General features: G+C 40.1%; 1 protein-coding gene across 1 annotated transcript in view; it reads left to right on the top strand.

Moving 5' to 3' along the window:
• Positions 1–34: 34 nt before the first annotated feature.
• igsf11 (immunoglobulin superfamily member 11) overlaps positions 35–19,870 on the top strand; it is an 83,929-nt gene continuing 64,093 nt past the window's right edge. Inside the window, exon 1 of the mRNA XM_035384712.1 lies at positions 35–588. Coding sequence (XP_035240603.1) covers positions 525–588 — 64 coding nt within the window. The 5' untranslated portion in view covers positions 35–524. The remainder of the gene's footprint in view (positions 589–19,870) is intronic.

Here is a 19,870-nt window from a genome sequence, read left to right as displayed (position 1 = left end):
TTACAAATAGAACACTGAGCCTAAGCGGACTGCATGCATGCTGGTAAAAATCCCGGGGCTGGGACGGAGCGCAGACAACTCTACACCAAGCAATGGTGCTGCAAATCTCGGCGAAATTTCTATTCCCGCCACTTTTTGTTCTGTATAAATAAGTAGAAAAGCTGTTCAAGTCCACGCAAGAAAAAAGAGGATGCCGAAAGGTTTCACCCGACGTACATCAGTAACCTACAAACAAGGACAGACGCACGATTCGTCATAAGTTGTCATACTAAGTTGTCAGGAGCAGAGAGTCGTTTCGTTTCACTGTAAGGAAATACAAGCGCACTTTTTCATTTTATTATTCAATGGGGTTTGTTTTTACGAAACCCCGAGGCTAAGGACCCCCGTAAAACATATGAACCGCTAACTAATGCATTGTATTTAGTTTCTAAAATATCATTTCCTCCCAAATAATTCAATTTTGGAAGAGTATACTTGCGATTCCTCCGAGAAGCTACACAGAAAGACTGACCAAATAGTGACGAATGATGGTGAAATTCCATAACTCGGACCTATGGATTGCTTGGGTGGCTGTACTTTGCATGGAAGGTAAGTTTATGCAGTCCGTCGTCCTGTTTTTGAAGGAGGGGAAAAAAACTTAACACTAAGCTGGTCTAACTGCCGCCTTAGTTATCCTGTGTTTTTGAACATTGGCCCACATTGTCTGCCCATTAAACGTTTTTTTAAAGGTGGTATTTATTCCGTACTCAACAAATATTTTTGATAAATAATAACAATAAAATAGCCTGCTAATTCTGTACTTGAACTTGAATATTTCTATAATGGACGCGTAACCTACATTTTTAATATTTCGTACAACTGACAAAATGACACACAAGAACCAAAACAGTTTGCACTGGACAATGCGTATTGTTTTTGGTATATTCTGTCATTGGTAAATATTTTCTTCGAATTGTCATTGTGTGGAAGTAAAATATAGGCTAAAGTTTCTGGCTTCGAATGTAGTTATTTGCATTCTTAAAACATGGTTAATTGCACAGTATCCGTTAGCATTTCTCATAAGAAATAATTGGATCCACACCACGTTTTACACGTCGTTTTGAATAATCATGTTTTTTTCAGATCGTGTTTTGTAGCTAAATCATGAAGGTGCATTTTGCATTTAAAAAAAAACTACGTCTTACAAAAAATATTTTATTTTTATTTTTATGGGGTGTATGTTTAGGATTAGGGGTTTCTTCTTAGAACGTTTATTTGGATACTAAGTGTTGCGTTTGCACACACACACACACACACACACACAGTGGTTGCAGAAAGATTCAACGCAGAGGAACAGTATTTGAACTGTAGGTCCAGACGGTAGATCTGTGCGCGCTGGTAATCCTCGCGATTAAGAGGAGCACCCGTGCCCACGTGAGGAGCTTTGTTGTTGCCTCTAGCACGTGAAGCCAGAAGTTCCGGAATGTAGTATGTCAACGCTAAAAAATTATTCAGTCTAACTTGGCTAATTCTGTCTAGCATTTAATGTACATTCATGCGATTTGCACAAAATTTTAGGTTTGTCCTTTTCATACAGTGTTTAATTAAGCCCATGAATGGATTCCATAAACATCGACTATTTTCTGAAATACTGATAAAATGGCAATAGACACGCGCACACAAAACACTATTATAATAAAATATCCATAAACGCTTATGTTTTCTTTTCTTCGAAGAGATGATTATTAGTTGTGGATCAGGAAACTTACATACTTCGAACATTTATCTTGAGTGCAGTGTCCTTTGTAGCAAGTCCATTGGTGTATGAGGACAGTCTGCACGCTTGGTGATGGAGTCTGACCATTATCACACAAGGCAATTCAATGTTTTTATTCCCCATTGGCAGCGTGGTGAAAGGTCAGTGCAGGACAGGTGATTTATAGTGGCTCACATGTCATGGTTTGAATAAAAATATGTCGATTTTCAAAGCAAAGGCACACAGGTGCAGGATAGCTATCTTTCTTTAATCGATCTGCGACAAAGCTCTGCATGTACAACTCCCAGAAGAACAGTGCTGGTTTACTTGTTAACGTCACTCTGGTTTTGTTGTTATTTTTGTCTCCGGCCTACGCTTTAGTGTTAAGTGTGTCCTTTGGTCTCCCTACTGTTTGTGTAAATATTATTGAAGGGATGTCAGTGCACTAACGTGGTTACTGTAATTATGGTAGTTGATCACTAGCTTGCACAAGGAGTAAGTCATGGGGATGTGGGGGCATATAGTGAGAGGTCATCAGAGCCTGAAAGGCAGTTACATGCAGGATTATTGCTATTATTTAGCTAATGACTCAACTAATGGAATCCAGGCATCAAAGCAGCCGAGTCAACAGATTTAAGCTGCTGGGTGCTCTCTCGACCATTTTGGAGGTGAACCTCAAATGGTTTTCAATTTGTTTGGTTATTAGAATGCAACTATAGGACAAAATGTGTCCCCTTGGAATTTTATACTTGCATCTGAGTGTCTTTGACTGTGGTAATTAGAAGACCCCTAAAGCAACTGCATTTTTGTGGTGGTTTGAAGTAGCTCTGTGGGCTGTTACCAGCCAGGCAGTTAGGATGGAAATCTTTCTGTTCCCAGCTGCCAATTCCTGACAAAATGCTGTTCTGAGATCAGTTTCCTCCACAAAAACTGGTGGATCTGCCATGATATAGCCTATATGATCTGTTCAAGATCTAGGCCTTACAAAATCTGTTCAAGGTCTAGGCCGTAAGAGATATGTTCAAAATGTTGGCCTTATGTGATCTGTTCAAGGTCCAGGCCTTATGAAATCTGCTTAAGTTCTAGGACTTACTGAAGCACCGAAGCATTTTTCCACATGATGTTGACCTCCTCCTTTCACAGTTAACTTTCTAAAGTCTTAGTATGTCAGCTGTTCCATCTATTTTATTTGCTAAGTGAATGGTACATTCTTTTCTTGAGAGATGTTTTGTTTTACACAAATGCTTACATACAGTACTGTAAGCCTTTCCACCACTTTTTCCATAATTTAAATCTGTAAATTTTTAACTGCGTAGAGTTGCCCCAGTTTGCTGTCAATCTTTCTCATTATGTAAGCTCTGCTGATCTATGCAGTGTATTTGACTCCTGGATTATAGTGACAGCAGTTGAAATATTGTTGTCTCACTATCTATCTCACTGAAGTTTTGCCTTTTACTTTAAACAGTGTGTTTTCAGCAAGATGCCTGGTTGTGTTGGCCCTGACTGGCTGTTTGACTAAATGGGGTCCCCTGTTTCTTTGACTAGAAACCTTTTAGATCAAGGGATGTTTCTGTCTCAGTTAACCTCAGATGATCTCCTTGAGTGTGGAGCTCAGATCAGGGCAAAGTAAGATGCCAGTAACAGTTTAAAAATAGGTCATTTTGGAGCTTACACCTTACTAATATTAACATACAATCAACTGGAGTGGGATGATGCCTGGTGAAAGTAATGTAATTAGTAATGGGCTAAAAGTAATGATGAGAATGAAGTAAAAAAAGAAAAGAAAAAGGTTTTCAGCAGGGGGGACACCGGCTTTAAATGATGCACAATTAAAAATAAAAAAAATTTTTTAAACCCTGTGCGTTTGCATCATAGAATTGTACAAAATTGCTTTGACAGAATGAAATGGCTGATTGGTTCCACTTTTTTAAGTGGAGTCTTGGACCACTCCTCACTGTGCAGTTCTGGAGTGCCTGTTCTAATGATCTGACAATAAGTCTCCAGGGCCTTTGGAACCAAGCTGGCTCATAGATCAATTCTGCAAATTAATTTGATCTGAAGCGGTGGCCCTGAACTTTTCAACTAGCTGTTATATATGACATGCAAAATATGCAGTACAGGCAGTAAAGTTTACATAATTTCACTACTGCTAGTGCTGCATCTGTCTTTTAGTTTAATCGAAAAAATATAGGGAGAATGAGAGGGAGAGAGGGAGAAATAGAGAGGGAGAGAGTGGGGAAGGGGAGATAGAGATAGAGAGAGAGAGATTGATTGATTGATTGAGGGTGTGTAACCGATGCTGGAGTTTATATTTGGAAAATAAAATAGTGGAGTATTTACCATGTGCCCTCTGTAGTTACTCAGACATGTAGGGCATTTTGTATGCTTGTAGCTACATTATAAATGGTTGGATACCTGTGGCAGCATGCAACACTGCCCAAATTTCTGTACAAATCTGGATATGAATAGAGAACTCAGAAGTGCAAAACAAAATGCAGTGAGCAGGATTTATGTAATCATTTTCATATTTTCATATTACTCTTTCACAAGCTTGTTCCCAGGATTTTTAATTTAAAAATGGGAAATGCAGTCAGTATGAAATAGGCTATATGTCTCAGTCGTATGCATTTATTTGGAATTCAACAGACCATATGTGTATGTGTATGCCCTGTGTCCTATCCCCTGCACCCTATGTCCTGTATACTACAGCCTGTGCCCTATCCCCTGCACCCTGTCGTGCCACTTACCCTCATAAACACTGTCAGATGCACATTCAATGACCTCCTAGAAAAGACATTTAAAACTACATCAAATGGCATCTTGGGAGCATTATCACGCAGTGGTCCTGTGATAACACTGGGCACGCAAACATGAGAACATGCACACGAACATGCAGGGGTACAACTCTGAACAAAGAAAGAACAAAGACAAGCACATTTTTTAAAGGACTGATGTTTTGTTTTTCTGAACAAAACTGGAGAAATGGTTCATTTGTGGTCAACCACAAAGATGGAAGGAACAATATGAAAATAGATGTGAAATGTACAGATTTTTTCTCTATAAAGGAGCAGCTGGAATGTGTGTTGAGCAGATGGAAGTTTCCACCTCGATTATCTTAAACTATAAATAGCCTCTCAAAAATTAAAAGACCCTTGGGACTGCTTACAAGTGCAAAAGCGTGAATGACAGAGGGGAGATGAAGAGCGAAAAAAAGAAAGGAATGAGAAAGAAGGGCACCAATTCTGTGTAAATGTATTAATAAGCGATTGGGAAGATAGAGGAACAGCCTCCTGTGAAGGATGTGCTAACATGTCTTGAAAAGTAGCTTCATTTATGTTGAGCTCAAATCTATATCTACGACTTGAATGAGTGCATTCAAGTCTTAATCTGGTATGTTTTGTTCACCATCTCACTATGGTGCCCACTTTGCCATTGTATGATTTTCAGTTGAGGTGGTCATGTGATCATGGTATGTTGAAATGAAGTGGCACCTGCGTATTTGCGCTTCAACCCCTTCAGTGCACAAATACTGTATGTTGATTGATAGGTCTTGTTATTTCCATCAAGTGTTTTGGTTTTTAATCATAGACATTCACACTTTTATCAGGTGCCTCCTTTACCTGAGTCTTAAAGCTGTGTTTTAGAAGCAGATTCCATGCAGCGGAGTATCTATAACATGGCCAGCAGCCGACCGCACCCTGCGAGTAGCCTTGCCTTTGAGAACAGAGGACTTCCTTGAAAGTTGAAAGACAGAAAGTACACAGGAAATGCATCTTGAGCAGATAATTACCAGATGCTATAAATACACTGGGGCTAATTTCATATTCCCACAGAAAATGATTTTTCAAATTACACACAGTGGCCAGAAGAATCCCTTCTGGTGCTCAGCATGAAGCTGGGTCCCCTGTAACGATGACCCCTCGCAGTTCTAGGCAGGCTCCCCGCTTCTTGATTGTCAGGAAATAATCTTTTGTGCTGAAAAGCTTTTTACATTCCAAGGACTGTCTGGTTTCTTGCTGTTACCTGGATAAATCTATACAGATATACAAAGGACATGGAATAACAGGTTTTGTCGAGGCTATTATATCAGTGTGACAGATTCTAAATGGGATTGGGTGGATGGTATGTACAGCATATTCTATGGAAATATTGCCTTCCTCTTGGGGGTACCCTTAATGCAACAGTGTTGAAGTAAGGCAGAGAGGATGAGCGTGTTGCATGAAGCACAGCTCTAACATCTTCATGTGTATTTGTAAGGATTAGGCTACTATTTTTGATTTTTTAAACACATTTCACTCTTGTGTACCATAAATATACTGAGGTCATGTGCTCTTGGTTTTCATAATATTATAACAGTTGCAATTTAAATTTAAATTTTCAGTTCTCTTAAGTTATTTTGTTTCATTTCCTGACCTAGAATGCATATTTGTATGTACATTCATTTGAAATACACATCTGGAGTTCTCCGGTACAATTGTGGTAATCTCTGGCAAAAATTTCTCCAGAGCAGAGCACAGTTTAATCAAAAAGAAAATAAACTATTCCATTAAACATGAAGTTTAAAGTTTAATGACAGAGTACTGATTAATTTATCATAAACTGGGTGGTTCACACGAACAGCTGCAGCCATCTTGTCCTCTGTCACTTTGAGCTCAATGCTGCTCACAACCTGATTAATGTCTGGCCCAGGGTTCAAATTAAACAAAAGGAATACCACCAATATGTCAGCCAGTTAAAAATGTTTTTACCTGTCTTATTGAGATTTTAATAGTGTTGATATATCTTCCGCTGTAGCACATACCTATTCAGTGATGTACTGACACACTTCACAGGGTGTTTGTCCTTAGGGGTATGCTTAATAGGATTCACCAGGTTGGAATCGAGTTTAGTTTTGCCTGATGTTTTTTTTTCTTGCTGCAAACCAGAGGAAATACAATTACCACGACAATAGCCATTTGAAAAGCACTTGCTGAGTAAAAAACATAAAAGATACCCATCAAAGGGAATCATTTTCACAGAAATATGTTTGCAAGTGCATTTAGAAAAAAAGAAAAACTAATTTATTAACAAAATACATTACATATGTCATACATATCTGATCGTTCCATCAGGACAGTCTTTGGAATGCCCACCAGTGATGCATAATTGTGGCAAGAACATCTGAACAGATGTTGTACATGTCTCTAAAGAGCTTCCTATTTAGTGACATCACCCCCTCCACACTTCTTTCTCTGCTAAAAAAAAGCAGTGTGTCAAGTCAGATGCAAAGAAGAATGAGGTGCCAGGTTGACCGCAGAATAGTGCTAACTCTTATAATTCAGCGGAAAAGAGCCTTATTCTTGTGCACACCAAGACTGCACAGGCGTTCCCATGTCAACATTGCACATGGAAGTTTTACTGTATATTAGGTTGTATAGAACTAATGCTTCCACTGAAGAACTTGGGAGATAATTCCTTTGCCTTTGGTCTTACTAACTTCCTTTGCCTATTATGACTTATCAAAACTCTGTTTGTATTCACCACACTCTGTTCATACTAACCACACTGTGTTTATGTTTAGCATACTCTGTTCACACACACCACATTGTGTTCATGCTCGCCATACTCTGTTCATACTCACTGTACTCTGTTCATACGCACCATACTCTATTCATACTCATTGTATACCATACTCTATTCTGAATTGACCAGAAATAAAATAATCTTTCCTGTATGGTTTCCAAATGAAAAGGAAGGCAGTTGTATATTGCTTCATGTACTGTCACAGTATTTTCTGATTGTATCCTGAAGCCTTTTGGTCAGGTTGTCATTTTAAATGAGAATTAGTTTTGAAATTATGCTACTGTACCTGGTTCCATGAAGTTTAAAAAAAGTAGAGTATAGTTTGACTTATTTGGGTTTGCAATCTCGTGTGTGTGAGGGATGTGTGTATCAGAACGCTGCATAGACGGTGATATGAGGTATTTTGCCAGTTTGGATTTGAATAGCATCGTTCTTTTACCAACAAATATTAAAGAGCAATAAATATCCCAGCATCACACGGAAAGCTTGGCCTTAATACAATAGTCCGTGTGATTTCCCTCAGAACTCTGCCAGTCTACACATGCTGTGGTTTTATTGCGCTCTGATCCGACCGAATCAATATGACGTAGGCCAGCAAACAATAGCATAATGTAAAGATTTATGTATGGGCTTTAATACGAGGTGTGACTCTGATCCCAGGACAGGGATGGGTAGCCCATTAGCGTGTTATCCCACAGCAGAAAGGCTTTTAAGCAGATTCTTCGCTCTGTGGGGGGCATTAGGCACTTGGGCAGAGGGTAATGGAAAGCCAGCCCTGCACGTTCAGGGCAGCGAACTGCAGAATTAGACAATGTGTAAAATATTAAAGTGCTCCTCTGGTTATTTGTCCCAAATCTTCTGCTAAGACAGGCTTTTTGGGCCGATTACAACAGGCGGTTCCACATGCAGTGGTTTATAGATTATGGATAGCATGGGTTTTCTGCATCTCTGTCCAGGGAAGGGTTAGGGTTAGAGTTAGGGCCTCCATACAGGGGCAGTTCCTCCAGAAATCACCTTTTGGGGTAAAATCTCATTTTTAAGGATTCACTCCGAAAGGACTGCATCCCTTTTCTGAACACCGGCAAGCCTGTTTCAAAATGGGCTTTTCCTTTTTCAGTTGATGTTCCCTAGATCTCACAAGACAAAAAATGTTTTTTCTGCCAAATACATTAAAACAAGCTACCTACCAATACGTTCAATCCATACATGTGGTTCCTACCTCTAGCTGAAACGGATTCCAGGAACATAATAAAGAGAGAGAATGAGAATGGAGCTAAACTAAGAATGTATTCACGAGTGCAGAAATAGATGCAAACGATTAGATTATCTTGCATAATTGGAATTTAAGTGCCATTGACATTAGGAGGGGGGACATTTCTTTAAGCTTCACTGAGGCCCCATTATTGTATTCATAATGGCAGAAGAGATGCTATTTTCCATTGTTTAAAACATGCTTGGCAAGACGATGAAAGCCCCTTCTGTCAGAACCCTGCATGATAATACGGCTGAGCTTTGCAAAATGAACGCAGTTATAATTAATCTGTATTTAATTTAGGGTGAAATATTAATTAAATATCAGCATGCAAATGAGCCTGTATGAGTTAATTTTCTTGCATAATTCTACAGTAAGCGGCTGTTGGAGTGTTTTGGATGGACTGTGCTTTCTTTTTTTATGGTCTGTGTTGTGTAGAGAAAGGGATGTATCCCTCAACTCAGGGGCTGTGCTTCAGGTCACCCTATGGAGTGGAGTGTACAGTCACTAGCATAGTTCACATCTATATGTGAACCCCAGTGCAGCTAACGTGATTTCAAAAAACGTGGGCTGAATGTATCCTTTTGGGCTGGTTAGCGTAACTGCCCCGGCCTCGTTTCCACATTTCCCCCTGGTTCTCCATGGGATTGTCCTGGAGGACCAGCGTCTGTTTTCTTACATAAAGCTTAATGCTGCATTTCCCTACCAACCACTGTGTAAAGGCTCAGGTGGGCTCTGTACAATTACTGTGCACATGTGACATGTTTCTGAGACCAAAAAAATCTTGGCCGAGGGAGGTGCCATCGTTGTTCTCGTGCTTTAAAAAAAAAAACTTTTTAAAGAGTGGAGAGGATAGGGGTGAAGCTTTCATCAAAACAGGGAGATTTTTTAAAGTGCTCAGTCAGAGCTCCACAGGACTCTTCCATACACGCTTCCTGGGCATTAGGGTTGCCGCTGGTATCCTTGGCGATGGGGCTGGAGGGTACCAGACACAGGGCCATTCATTGCTCTGGCTCATTTCCATTTGAATACATCACCACTTGTGAAAACAAGCAGCTCTCTGTTTCCCCCCTTAAAAGCTTGGTGAAGCTTTTGTGACATCCTTTGTGCCCGTTTTAAAAAAGAAATCTATTCGTGGTTGGGAGTTTGGGGTGGTTGGAGGAATCGGGCAAACATCTCCTGTGCATCCCCTGTTCTTTAACATCTTAAAGAATCCCCCCAAAAACATTCAAATTGCTGGGGCAGGCAAAAAAAAGTACAGCTGGTAACTTGAAAATGCAGAAGAGCTTTGAATTTATCATTAATCCTTCATTATCTATAGGAAAACTTCCAAGCACTAAAATCCATCAATAATTAAAACGTAACATTTTCTTGATGCTTGTAGTTCTTTGAAGGCTTCCCATTAGAGTAGCATGGTTTGAAGAGAGTGCTGTGCTCCCACATCAAGGCCAATAAAACTAGCTGAATATACCGATATGCGCCCTAGGTCATCAACCACATGTGCACCAGTAACCGCATCCTGATTTATTGGCTTCGAGTCTGGTCTGAATTTAATTAACATTTGCCCTTAACTTTGACTGACCATGAAATGCAAGTGGCTGTTTCTTTTCTTTACATGAGTCAATTTGGCGAGATAATCTTGATGATATATTAACTCACCAAACAGTTGTGTTGTGTTTGTGAATGGAAAATATTGCACTTCATTTTAATTGTCAGTGACAGCACTGAGGGCAGGCCCCAGAAATTTTTTCCAGGAAAATGAATTACGTGAACCAGCGTCTCCCTGGCCAGGGTTTGTCGAGGTGTCCGTCTGGGCCAGGTGGTTTAAAATGGAATGCCCCATGCTGCCAAATTTTCTAACTTGCACTACTAAGTGTCATTGAGAGTCAGTTTAAACATAACTTAAATAGCAGTAAGTCAGGTGATGGGGTCATGGGTTCATGGGCATGCCCACATTTGCCACCAGGTCGTCTCTAATATGGACACCTGTGGTGTGGGAAAGCCTGCTCCACAGGAGCACAGCCACCCTAGTATCTTTTCAGAATACAGTTTTTTTAATGTAAGAAGTTTATACTCCATTATTATATGGGGACCAATGGCAGCATTCTGTAGGATGAAAGTACAGTTGAAGAGACAGGTGCGTGAATGTGGTGAGCAGGAGTTGCATGATTGGATTTAATTGCATAAGAAATGCACTCTAAGAAAAATCTCTCGTCTTGGGAAGACGCACAGGCGAGTCTTACAGACGCCTCTTCGCTTCGACGACAGTACACAGACAGTGAGATTTCTCTGCTCTGCATTTCTAAAAATTCAGTGTGGAACTCTGTGTGACACTTCGACTGAGTGTGTTTTTTTATCCCAATAATTGCGTGATGTCGTCTCCTGACTCACTAGATCACCATGGTAACGGATATATTTTCTACCTGATATTGAGGTGGCAGTGTCAAAGTGTGAATATATGCTACCCAATGCTCAGGTAATAAAACCTTGTGAAAACCATGAGAAAAATGTTGTTACATATGTATTCATTGACATACTAATTTAATATGAGCAATATTAATATGGTCTGAGTCCTTAATGATTAATCAAATCTTCTTGCTGTAATCCAGTTTGATTCTCAGGCAGGCAAGAATTAAAACACAACCAACAAATCTCCAATGTGAAAATTACATCAAAACCCTGATATCAGCTCAGCATATAAAATACAATCATGTGTAATATGTTAAGCTGCATGATTACTGCAGGTCTCTTAGCATACTAATTTAACTGGACACAGTTCATTGCAGTAATCTGACTGTCCATGTTTCAGGGTGCTAAGTGAAGCAGCACTTTACATTAACTCTGATTAAGATTAACATAATTGTTTAATTTCTATTTGTTACTACAGTCACACATTGTAGGGGATGTTCATGAGCTTCAAATTAACATCACCGTATTCAAACCTTTTCTTCTTATTTTCTTCTTATTCGCCCATTTATTCTGAGCTGTAAAGTGCACTGAATTCTTCAGAATGGAGACGACTGAAAAATGGTGACTGTGTTCATGACCTGTGGGCACCCCCTCCCTGACCTTACCTGTGTTCACCCCACCCTAACCATACCTGTGTTCACCCCACCCTGACCATACCTGTGTTCACCCAACCCTGACCTTACCTGTGTTCACCCCACCCTGACCTTACCTGTGTACACTTCACCCTGACCATACCTACGCTCACCCCACCCTTAGCATACCTGTGTTCACTCCACCCCCTTGAACCTACCTGTGTTCACCTCACCCTGAGCATACCTGTGTTTACTCCACCCCCTTGAACTTACCTGTGTTCACCCCCTTGCTGACCTTACTTGTGCTCTCTGCCACCCTGACCATACCTGTGTTCACCCCCACTCTGATTTTGCCTGTGTTCACCCACGCTGACCTTACCTGTGTTCCCCCCCACTCTGACCTTGCCTGCGTTCACCCAGGCTCTGACCTTACCTGTGTAGGTAGCTATGTGGATAGCTAGAGGTAACGTTAATTACAGGTCCAACAGAACACACAGCAACTCTGTGTCGCTTTTCATTCCCTGCCTGAACTTCAGCTGTCGCCATTGAGGAAAACCATTTCCAAGCTTGACTCTGGTTTTTGAACGAGCCCTGTCAGCTTGTCGTTCTACTTCACTGTACTTGTGCTTCTCCACCTTTGCCATTGCAGTAGCTAGCGAGCTACAAACGCTCTACTGAAACCTGATCCTACCCACAGGCTCTGTTCCCACACTCACTCCTCCCCACATTAAAAAGAGCGTCACGCCAAGAAACATCCCAAACACTTTTTTGAAGAAGAAGTACAGGCAGACGAGCACAGATTCGGCAAATGTGCCCAAAGACAGAGATTGGCAGTGAATCATAGATGTGACTGAGCATGGTTATTATATAATATTTTCAAGGTAAAAGTCCTACATACTAGTATGCCTTTAAATGATTCATGCGGCGAAAAATCAGACCAACTGCTGCCAGCTCAACGGTAAAGTGGAGAGGGTAGGTTTAAATGGCACGGGATTGGTTGAGTGGGGCTAGGGTTGCAAAATTTTATGATAAGCTTACATTTTATATTGAACTTGGGCCTAAATTCACAAGCTTTGCTTCCCATGGACAGTTTCCGGAAACCTTCCTGGAAATTACTGTTCATTTTCTTACTCTTCCAACGTGAGACAAAGTGGGCCGCAATATAACTGGTTCAGAAACAAGACATTCCTCTGTCATGACCATGAATATGTTTTCTTTATATTGAAAACTATGTCAACTTTGGCAAATTAATAATTATTATAACTGAGTATTTCTGTGTGCTTTGCAGTTATCATACATATAACAGCAATAATTAAAGGGATGAAAACAGACCAGTTCCACGTTCAGTATAGCACAATGAAACAGTGAATTGCAATTAACCAGTTTCCAATTATGTAGTATTAGAAGAAGGCAGGACTCACAGTGTCCGGCTGGTGTAGTCCAGTACATGTTAACATTGATCTTTCCTAAAGAAATGGTAATTGGGTCATTAAATCCATCCTGCCCTGGATTCTGAGTTCTGATTTAGTCCAGATTAGATCCAATCTGACCCAGCTAGCTAATAACAACCCTTCCTGTACTGATAAAAGAAAAGCAGCAACAGGGAAACAGAACAAGTGGAAAGGATGTCGAGACATCTACACCTAGCACTGGTCCCAGGGTCATTGGAGAGGGCAGTACATGGCACAGGGATTCTGCTCCCTCAGAGACATCCAGACAAGGAGTAGATTGATGGATGGGGGGGGGGGGGGGGTGCTCTGACCTACGGGATGAACTCCAACAGCGAAGGTTTTAGATCATCTCACCATATGTGATGCTGGAGACAATGTGCAATTGAAAGCACACAAAGGGCTGCATATCCAGGACAAATGTGATTCTTAAGAGGGACCTATGCCTACCACAGAATGTCAGCTTTCATACACTGGCTTCCATAAACCATTGACACAAACGGTACAATAGTGGAAAATGGACTGATTCTGAAACAGGGTTGTACAGTACGTCTTTGTCTGCGCAGGAGGGTGAACTTCCCTGTTTTTATTCTCCCAGCTAATGTTGATATATCTCCTCATCGTGTAACTTCCCTGTTTCTCATCTCTTGAGAATAATGCACATTTAAGTAATACACAAATAATACACACTCAACACATTTAAGCATGAGTGACAATATCTGCATACCTGTACAATTAATTACATCATTTTGAATACAAAATTAATGGTAACATATTGTTTTTTGTTACATACACAATTACATTTGAATGTAAGCTAAAGACCTGCTGAGCCCATTATTTTTTGAAAGCAGAACTGTTTCCTTATTCAAAGTGAAGTCATTCTGTTTGTTAGTTGCTGTCTGAAAGAAAATTTTCAATTTGAGTGTGTGTGTGTGTGTGTGTGTGCATGTGTGCTTTGTGCAAATGTGCACAAGAGTGTGTGTGTGTGTTTGCGTGTTGGGTAGGCCATTTTGTGCCTGTTTAAATTAGTAAAAAGTATATTAAGAAGTTACAAAAAGTCACTTGACTGCTATTGTGTTGTCTGTTATTTGAACAGCCTACAGCCAGTGAGATAATTTGTAAGCAAAACTTCAGGTTTCAAACAGAAATGCAGAAATTGAGTCTGTAAGAACAGCAAGTTTGTGGATCAAAAAGATTAAACCTTATTGTACACACTATTCCTGTGCTATTATCCACCTTCACTCTTGACTCATTATTTGTGAAGAAAATTATATTTGGATTTTATTAAATACTAAGCATGCACCCAGACTCATCAGAAAGGTTCGCTTTTCTGGTCCCTGGAAGCAGCACATTTAAATAGTGCAGGGTCTCCTCTAGCTGAAGGGACTTCATTTGGGCATTGTACTACCTGCATTTTGGAGTACCTGCTTTCTGGTTGTTCACAGGCTAGTGGTAAATTCAATAAGGAGATTAGGTTTTACAAACACTGCCGTTTAGCTTAATCAGCTCATTCATTGGGTACCTGTGCATTGTTTTGCTTGGATCACCATTGTGTACCTCCCAGTCATTTTCTTCGTAGACAAATCCTGTTTTGAATGCATCACTCAGTCTTCCCAGCCACGCTGCTTTCGACTGCTGTTTTTAGCCCAGGACTCTCTCACACCAAAACACACAGAAAGAGTTGTGAAACCAATCAGAACATACACACCCATACACCCATATACAAGTAGATTTTCTGAAGTTATGTTAAAATGTGACATTACTGCAGTATTTTAATCCATGGATGGTAGGCTAATTTCGTGACATCTTTAAACAGACAGTTGCTGTGTGCTTGCAGACACCTGCCTGATGAGTGTTGAGTGGAAGATCACAAGGTCACAGACAACCTGCTTCAGTAGGAAGATGCATATTTTTAGGTTTGCAGGCCTTTATTTAAATATCGCTCTAATATATTCAGTGTGGAATTTATGCATTTAAATGTGGTGCAGTGTCAGTCCAAAGATTCTCATACAGTTACTAGGCACAGCTCTGTGAAGTCTCCGAAAGTTTGTATTTTCATTCTTTGCTTATGTTGAGATTGTTTCCTTCAATATTTTATGCAAAAAATTGTCTAAATGTGGCATACACATTAACCTCCATTAATTAACGCTCAAAATAGGAAGCCACTGTTCTAGCAACAACACACCCATAGCCGCACACACACACACACACACACACACACCATTTAACTGGATTCTGCTGTATTCCACTTACAGAAGGAGGTGGCTGCTCTAATATTGACCCCTTTGTCTTGTTATCCCATGAGTGTTAGCCTATGGAGTATCCTCACATGGTCTATTTTAAGTGCATTCTCTTCAGTCATTTATCAACCAGTCCTGGCCATTCAAGGAACTTAAAACTGCTGCTAAGCTACAGGTAACAAGGTTTTTCAAATGAACTTGAATAAAGGCCAGAGCTATGCAGATTTGTGACTGTAACTGCCCAAAACCAGAAGGACATTAGTGTGGGTCTAATTGGGTGGTAGGAGGGTGTTAGTGTGGGCCTTTAATTGGGTAGAAGGGTGTTAATGTGAGTCTGCAATTGGGTAGGTGTTAGTGTGGGTCTGTAATCGGGTAGAAGGGTGTAAGATGGGTCTGTAATTGGGTAGAACAATGTTAGTGTGGGTCTGTAATTAGGTGGGAGGGCATTAATATGGAAAAAATATTGCAAATTAATAATAGCTAATATGGGAAATTTTGTTACCTTGACAATGTAGACAGCTGTCCAGGAGGCCAATTCCCTGGTAATCTTGATGAATGTGTAAATGAGAAAAGGTTGAGAGGATTTGTGGTTCAAAGGTAAGATTTGAAGGCTCTCCATTTCCAGGTCACCAGATTTCACCTGTACAGTCATGCAGAGATAATTCATGATTGGTTGGCGATAAGGTCAACAGGTATTAAATAGTTTGGGTTAACAGTGCATGTTTCCTCGGAGTTGGTTAAAAGAAAATAAGTATGTTTTAAAGGTTGCTGCCCATATGAATGTACCACACCCTTGTTTTGCTCACTGTTGGTCCTCACATGAAAATGACTTTCACGAGAAGAGATATTATATAATTTGCAACTGTGGATTTATAGAAAAAGGCTATTATGAAGGCAAAAAAATCCAAAAATAAATAAACAAAGGAAAGCAGAACAGTAAAGTCAGCAAGCTCATATATATTTTGATACATTTCAGTGACTCGCACTTGCAGTTTAGTGAGGTAATAGTCGTTGTGCTGCGCTGTCTCCATGGCAACTGGATTTTTTTTTTAACAGCGCATGCTGTTAGTGCACTTGGTAATAATTCACCTCCTCAACATGAAAATAGATAAAAATCTTAAAATATTGGGAGAATGCATCCCACATTTTAAAGCTGCTGTGTGGTCGAGGATCCTTTTAGAGGCGGGAACAGAATTTAGACCTCAGTTGTGTCAGTATGCAGAGAAGAGAACCCCTGTTTTTTCATTTTTTCATTTGAATTAATTAATATGGATAAGTCCTTTTCCCACCTCCCCCTCCACACACACACCTAAACACACGTGTGTGAGCATGCATGCATCTACACATATATGTACACTCACGTGCAAACACACACGCAAGTGCGCATGCATTCACGCACACGCACGTATACACACTTTCCCTGAATACCTGCATTACTCAGTAAATGGGGAGGGAATAGGCAGGTAATTTTTCCATATTTCAGTTCTGTCACTGCGCTTGGTGATGGGGAACATTTCGGTACGCTTCACATTCACGCGATTCAGCGGCAGCTCAGGAAAGGAGTGGTGACTTTGGGGCTGAGTGCTTTTCCCCCCCCTTGATGTCTGATGGAATGACTGCGTTTCTATGGCACTGAAAGACAGCCTCTTTAGCCAGAAAAGAGCTGTTATTAGAGGAAATCCTGAGACGCTTTCAACGTCCTCTACATCAGAACAGGGAAGGAAAATGGCATCTTTGAACGCAGAATTTGTGAATGATTTTTTTTTTTAATGAAGAACTAATCTCCACGCTATCAATTATTGCAATGAATATACTGTTTTGGGGGCCACAGAATTGGGCCCTTATTTGTGTGTTCCTTCACGTATTTGAGGCAAACAATTGTGTACATCCATTTACACAGGCTTAGAGAGTGTGGATGCTATGACACTTAATATGATTGACTGAGCTTAAAGTTCTGTCCCTCTTTAAGTGTTTCTGTAGATTTTCCATCACTTTCATTATTTTCAAGTCAGGCATGAAGTTTTTATATTCCTCCTTGCCCTTTTCAAGCTCAGTATTATACAAGCAAAGTGAAATATATTTCCCGTAACAATGCAGTGTGTATGAAATGTGGATAAAAAGGAACATTTTGCACTGCACTGTTTTTGCAATCATACAGATTAATAGCATGTTTTTCATTCTTTGAATATGACAATGGCTTTTTCGCGTGTACCACAACAACTTGTATTTTTATATCAAACAGTTTATTTTTCAAAATTATGAAAATAGGAGTGCCATAAATGCACATGTGATGACTCTTTATCTCCAGGATCAGTATATCAGCCATGACAAAATGGCCAGTTCACTTATGGTCATGACAAGGTAGTATTAAAGTAGAAGAAAGCGGCCAATCTGATTGGCCACGATGAAAGCATACCTCCACCACACTCACGGGTAATTTTTCCCTCTTAAACCAGATTCTTTTACAACTGCACTGCAGGTGCGCTACGGCCTGGAGTCACCAAATTACCGAAATTGGGTTGGACACGCCGTAATTTGCCAGAACCTTGCTTTACTGCTGGAGTTTCACGGTTGCTCTTTGACTGTGTACACGCGTGCAGACACAATGAAAATAGGTCCCTGAAAGTTCAATGGCCAGTTTAGAAGATGGCAGCATTGTTTTGGATGGACTGGACGGGTGTTTTCTAAGAAGCAGGTGGTGGGGGCCATAATGTGGCTAAGGCTGAAGATTCAGCCCTAAAGAGAATATATGTGAGCCCGGGGAAGATGAGAGGTTTTGCAGGCATTCTGGAGTAAAGATTATAAATGCATGTTTTCACAGCTTCCCCACCATGTGCAACCTTGTGCTCAGTGCTGCAGCTGCTGCAGCATCATTTAAAAGAAAGAATTTGAATATTATTATTGTGATGAATACATTAGCAGACACTTATCTGGGCCATCACATTTTAATTCAATCATTTTACTTTCTGGGAAAGTCATGTTTTCCACATACATTAGAAAGTAATGACAATTAATGTGAATTAAAACAAAATAATAGGACAACAGGTAAAATTTTGGAATATTGGCTTTGGAAAATATCCTGGAACTTGATTATTTATTTATTACTTCTAGGAATAATATAGGCCTAATAATATTATTATTATTATTATTATTATTATTATTATTATCAGAACAAGAAGAATAAACAAAAAGTGTACTACTTTTTTTTGCTTTACTGGCATAGCAGATGCTCATATCCAGAGTGATTACAATGGATGCATAAGTGCAAAGATCAGGGATTGAAGTGTGGTGATTCCCTACCGGAGGACAGTATTGTCTCCAGAGAGACAGCAAGTGCAAGAAGTGACAACTTGTCAACTACCCTGATAGACATGAAACTAATTTAAAGAAACAAGAACAAAATAACCCTAGTGAGCGTTAAACTCTAGTAACTAGACTACACCCTGTTTAACAGCTGTGCTACTCGGGCTTGTGAGTGACTTAATGGGTGAAGGACGTTACCTTCTCATCCTCCCATCACAGACAACAGTCACAAGATCTAGTAAAATATTACTTGTACAGGACTTCCGTGACACGGAAAAGCTCCTTGGACAGCATGTGGGAAGAAACCTTGGGAGTGACCAGAGTCAAGAGGGAAGCCCATCCTCCTTCGGCCAGAAATCCGCTCTGACCGAGATCTTAAAGATAAAGACCTTTTTTTTTACATGAGGAAGCAAGCTGTGTTCAGCTGATGAGGCTATTTAGGGAATGCGTTAAAGATCATTTATAGTTTGTGGCTGCCTAGTCATACTGCATTCAGTGACTTCACTGCATTCATCTTTGCATGTTGGTCTTTTTTAGGATTGAACAGCCAATTTGTTGTCAAATTTAGCAATTAGCTTGTTACTCAATTATTATTTTGCTCAATAACTCAGCTGGTGCCTGAAACACATGAATGATTTTATTACTTTTATTACTGTAGTTTAATAAAATTTCAGAAGGGTGTGGGAGTTACGTAACTTAATTTTCATATTGCTGCACAGTATCAACACAGGAAGCCTGGAGGTTCAGCTGATATGGTCAATCGCACCCAATTGTCATGACGACAGTTCTTCTCATTCTATTGGCAGTTTGCAGAGATCAGTCGATGCTATGATTGACTCACTTGATCTGTTTGGTTGCTGCTGTCTTTAGCTGTTAAAGCAAAGCTTGATCCTGGTTTGCAATCTGCATTTTTGAGGTTACTGAGAGCCTGGATCTATGTTCTATAATTACAGCACAACCCGTACCAGGGGAAGTTTTTAATTCAATATCTGCTGGCATTTTTTCTGGAGAAAAAAAAATCAATGCATGGATTGTGGCAGTGCTTTGCTACATGAAATAAACAGGGTGCATTCATGTTTGCTATAAACAAACACTGGGGTGCACCAGAGAGATCAAATGAGTCTGTTTGTAATACTGCTTTACCTGCTTTACCTTCCTGTGGTGTGATACCCTCAGTAAATATTGTGCTTTTAAACAAAAACAATCCCGCCAACATACTGTGTACCAGGTCACACACACACATATGCATGAACGCAGGTACGCACACACACACACATACACACACACAC

This window comes from Anguilla anguilla, chromosome 12 (assembly GCF_013347855.1).
Source record: "Anguilla anguilla isolate fAngAng1 chromosome 12, fAngAng1.pri, whole genome shotgun sequence".
NCBI lineage: Eukaryota > Metazoa > Chordata > Actinopteri > Anguilliformes > Anguillidae > Anguilla > Anguilla anguilla.
The sequence above is the reverse complement of the archived record's forward strand: the minus strand, read 5'-3'. Positions and strand labels throughout refer to the sequence as shown.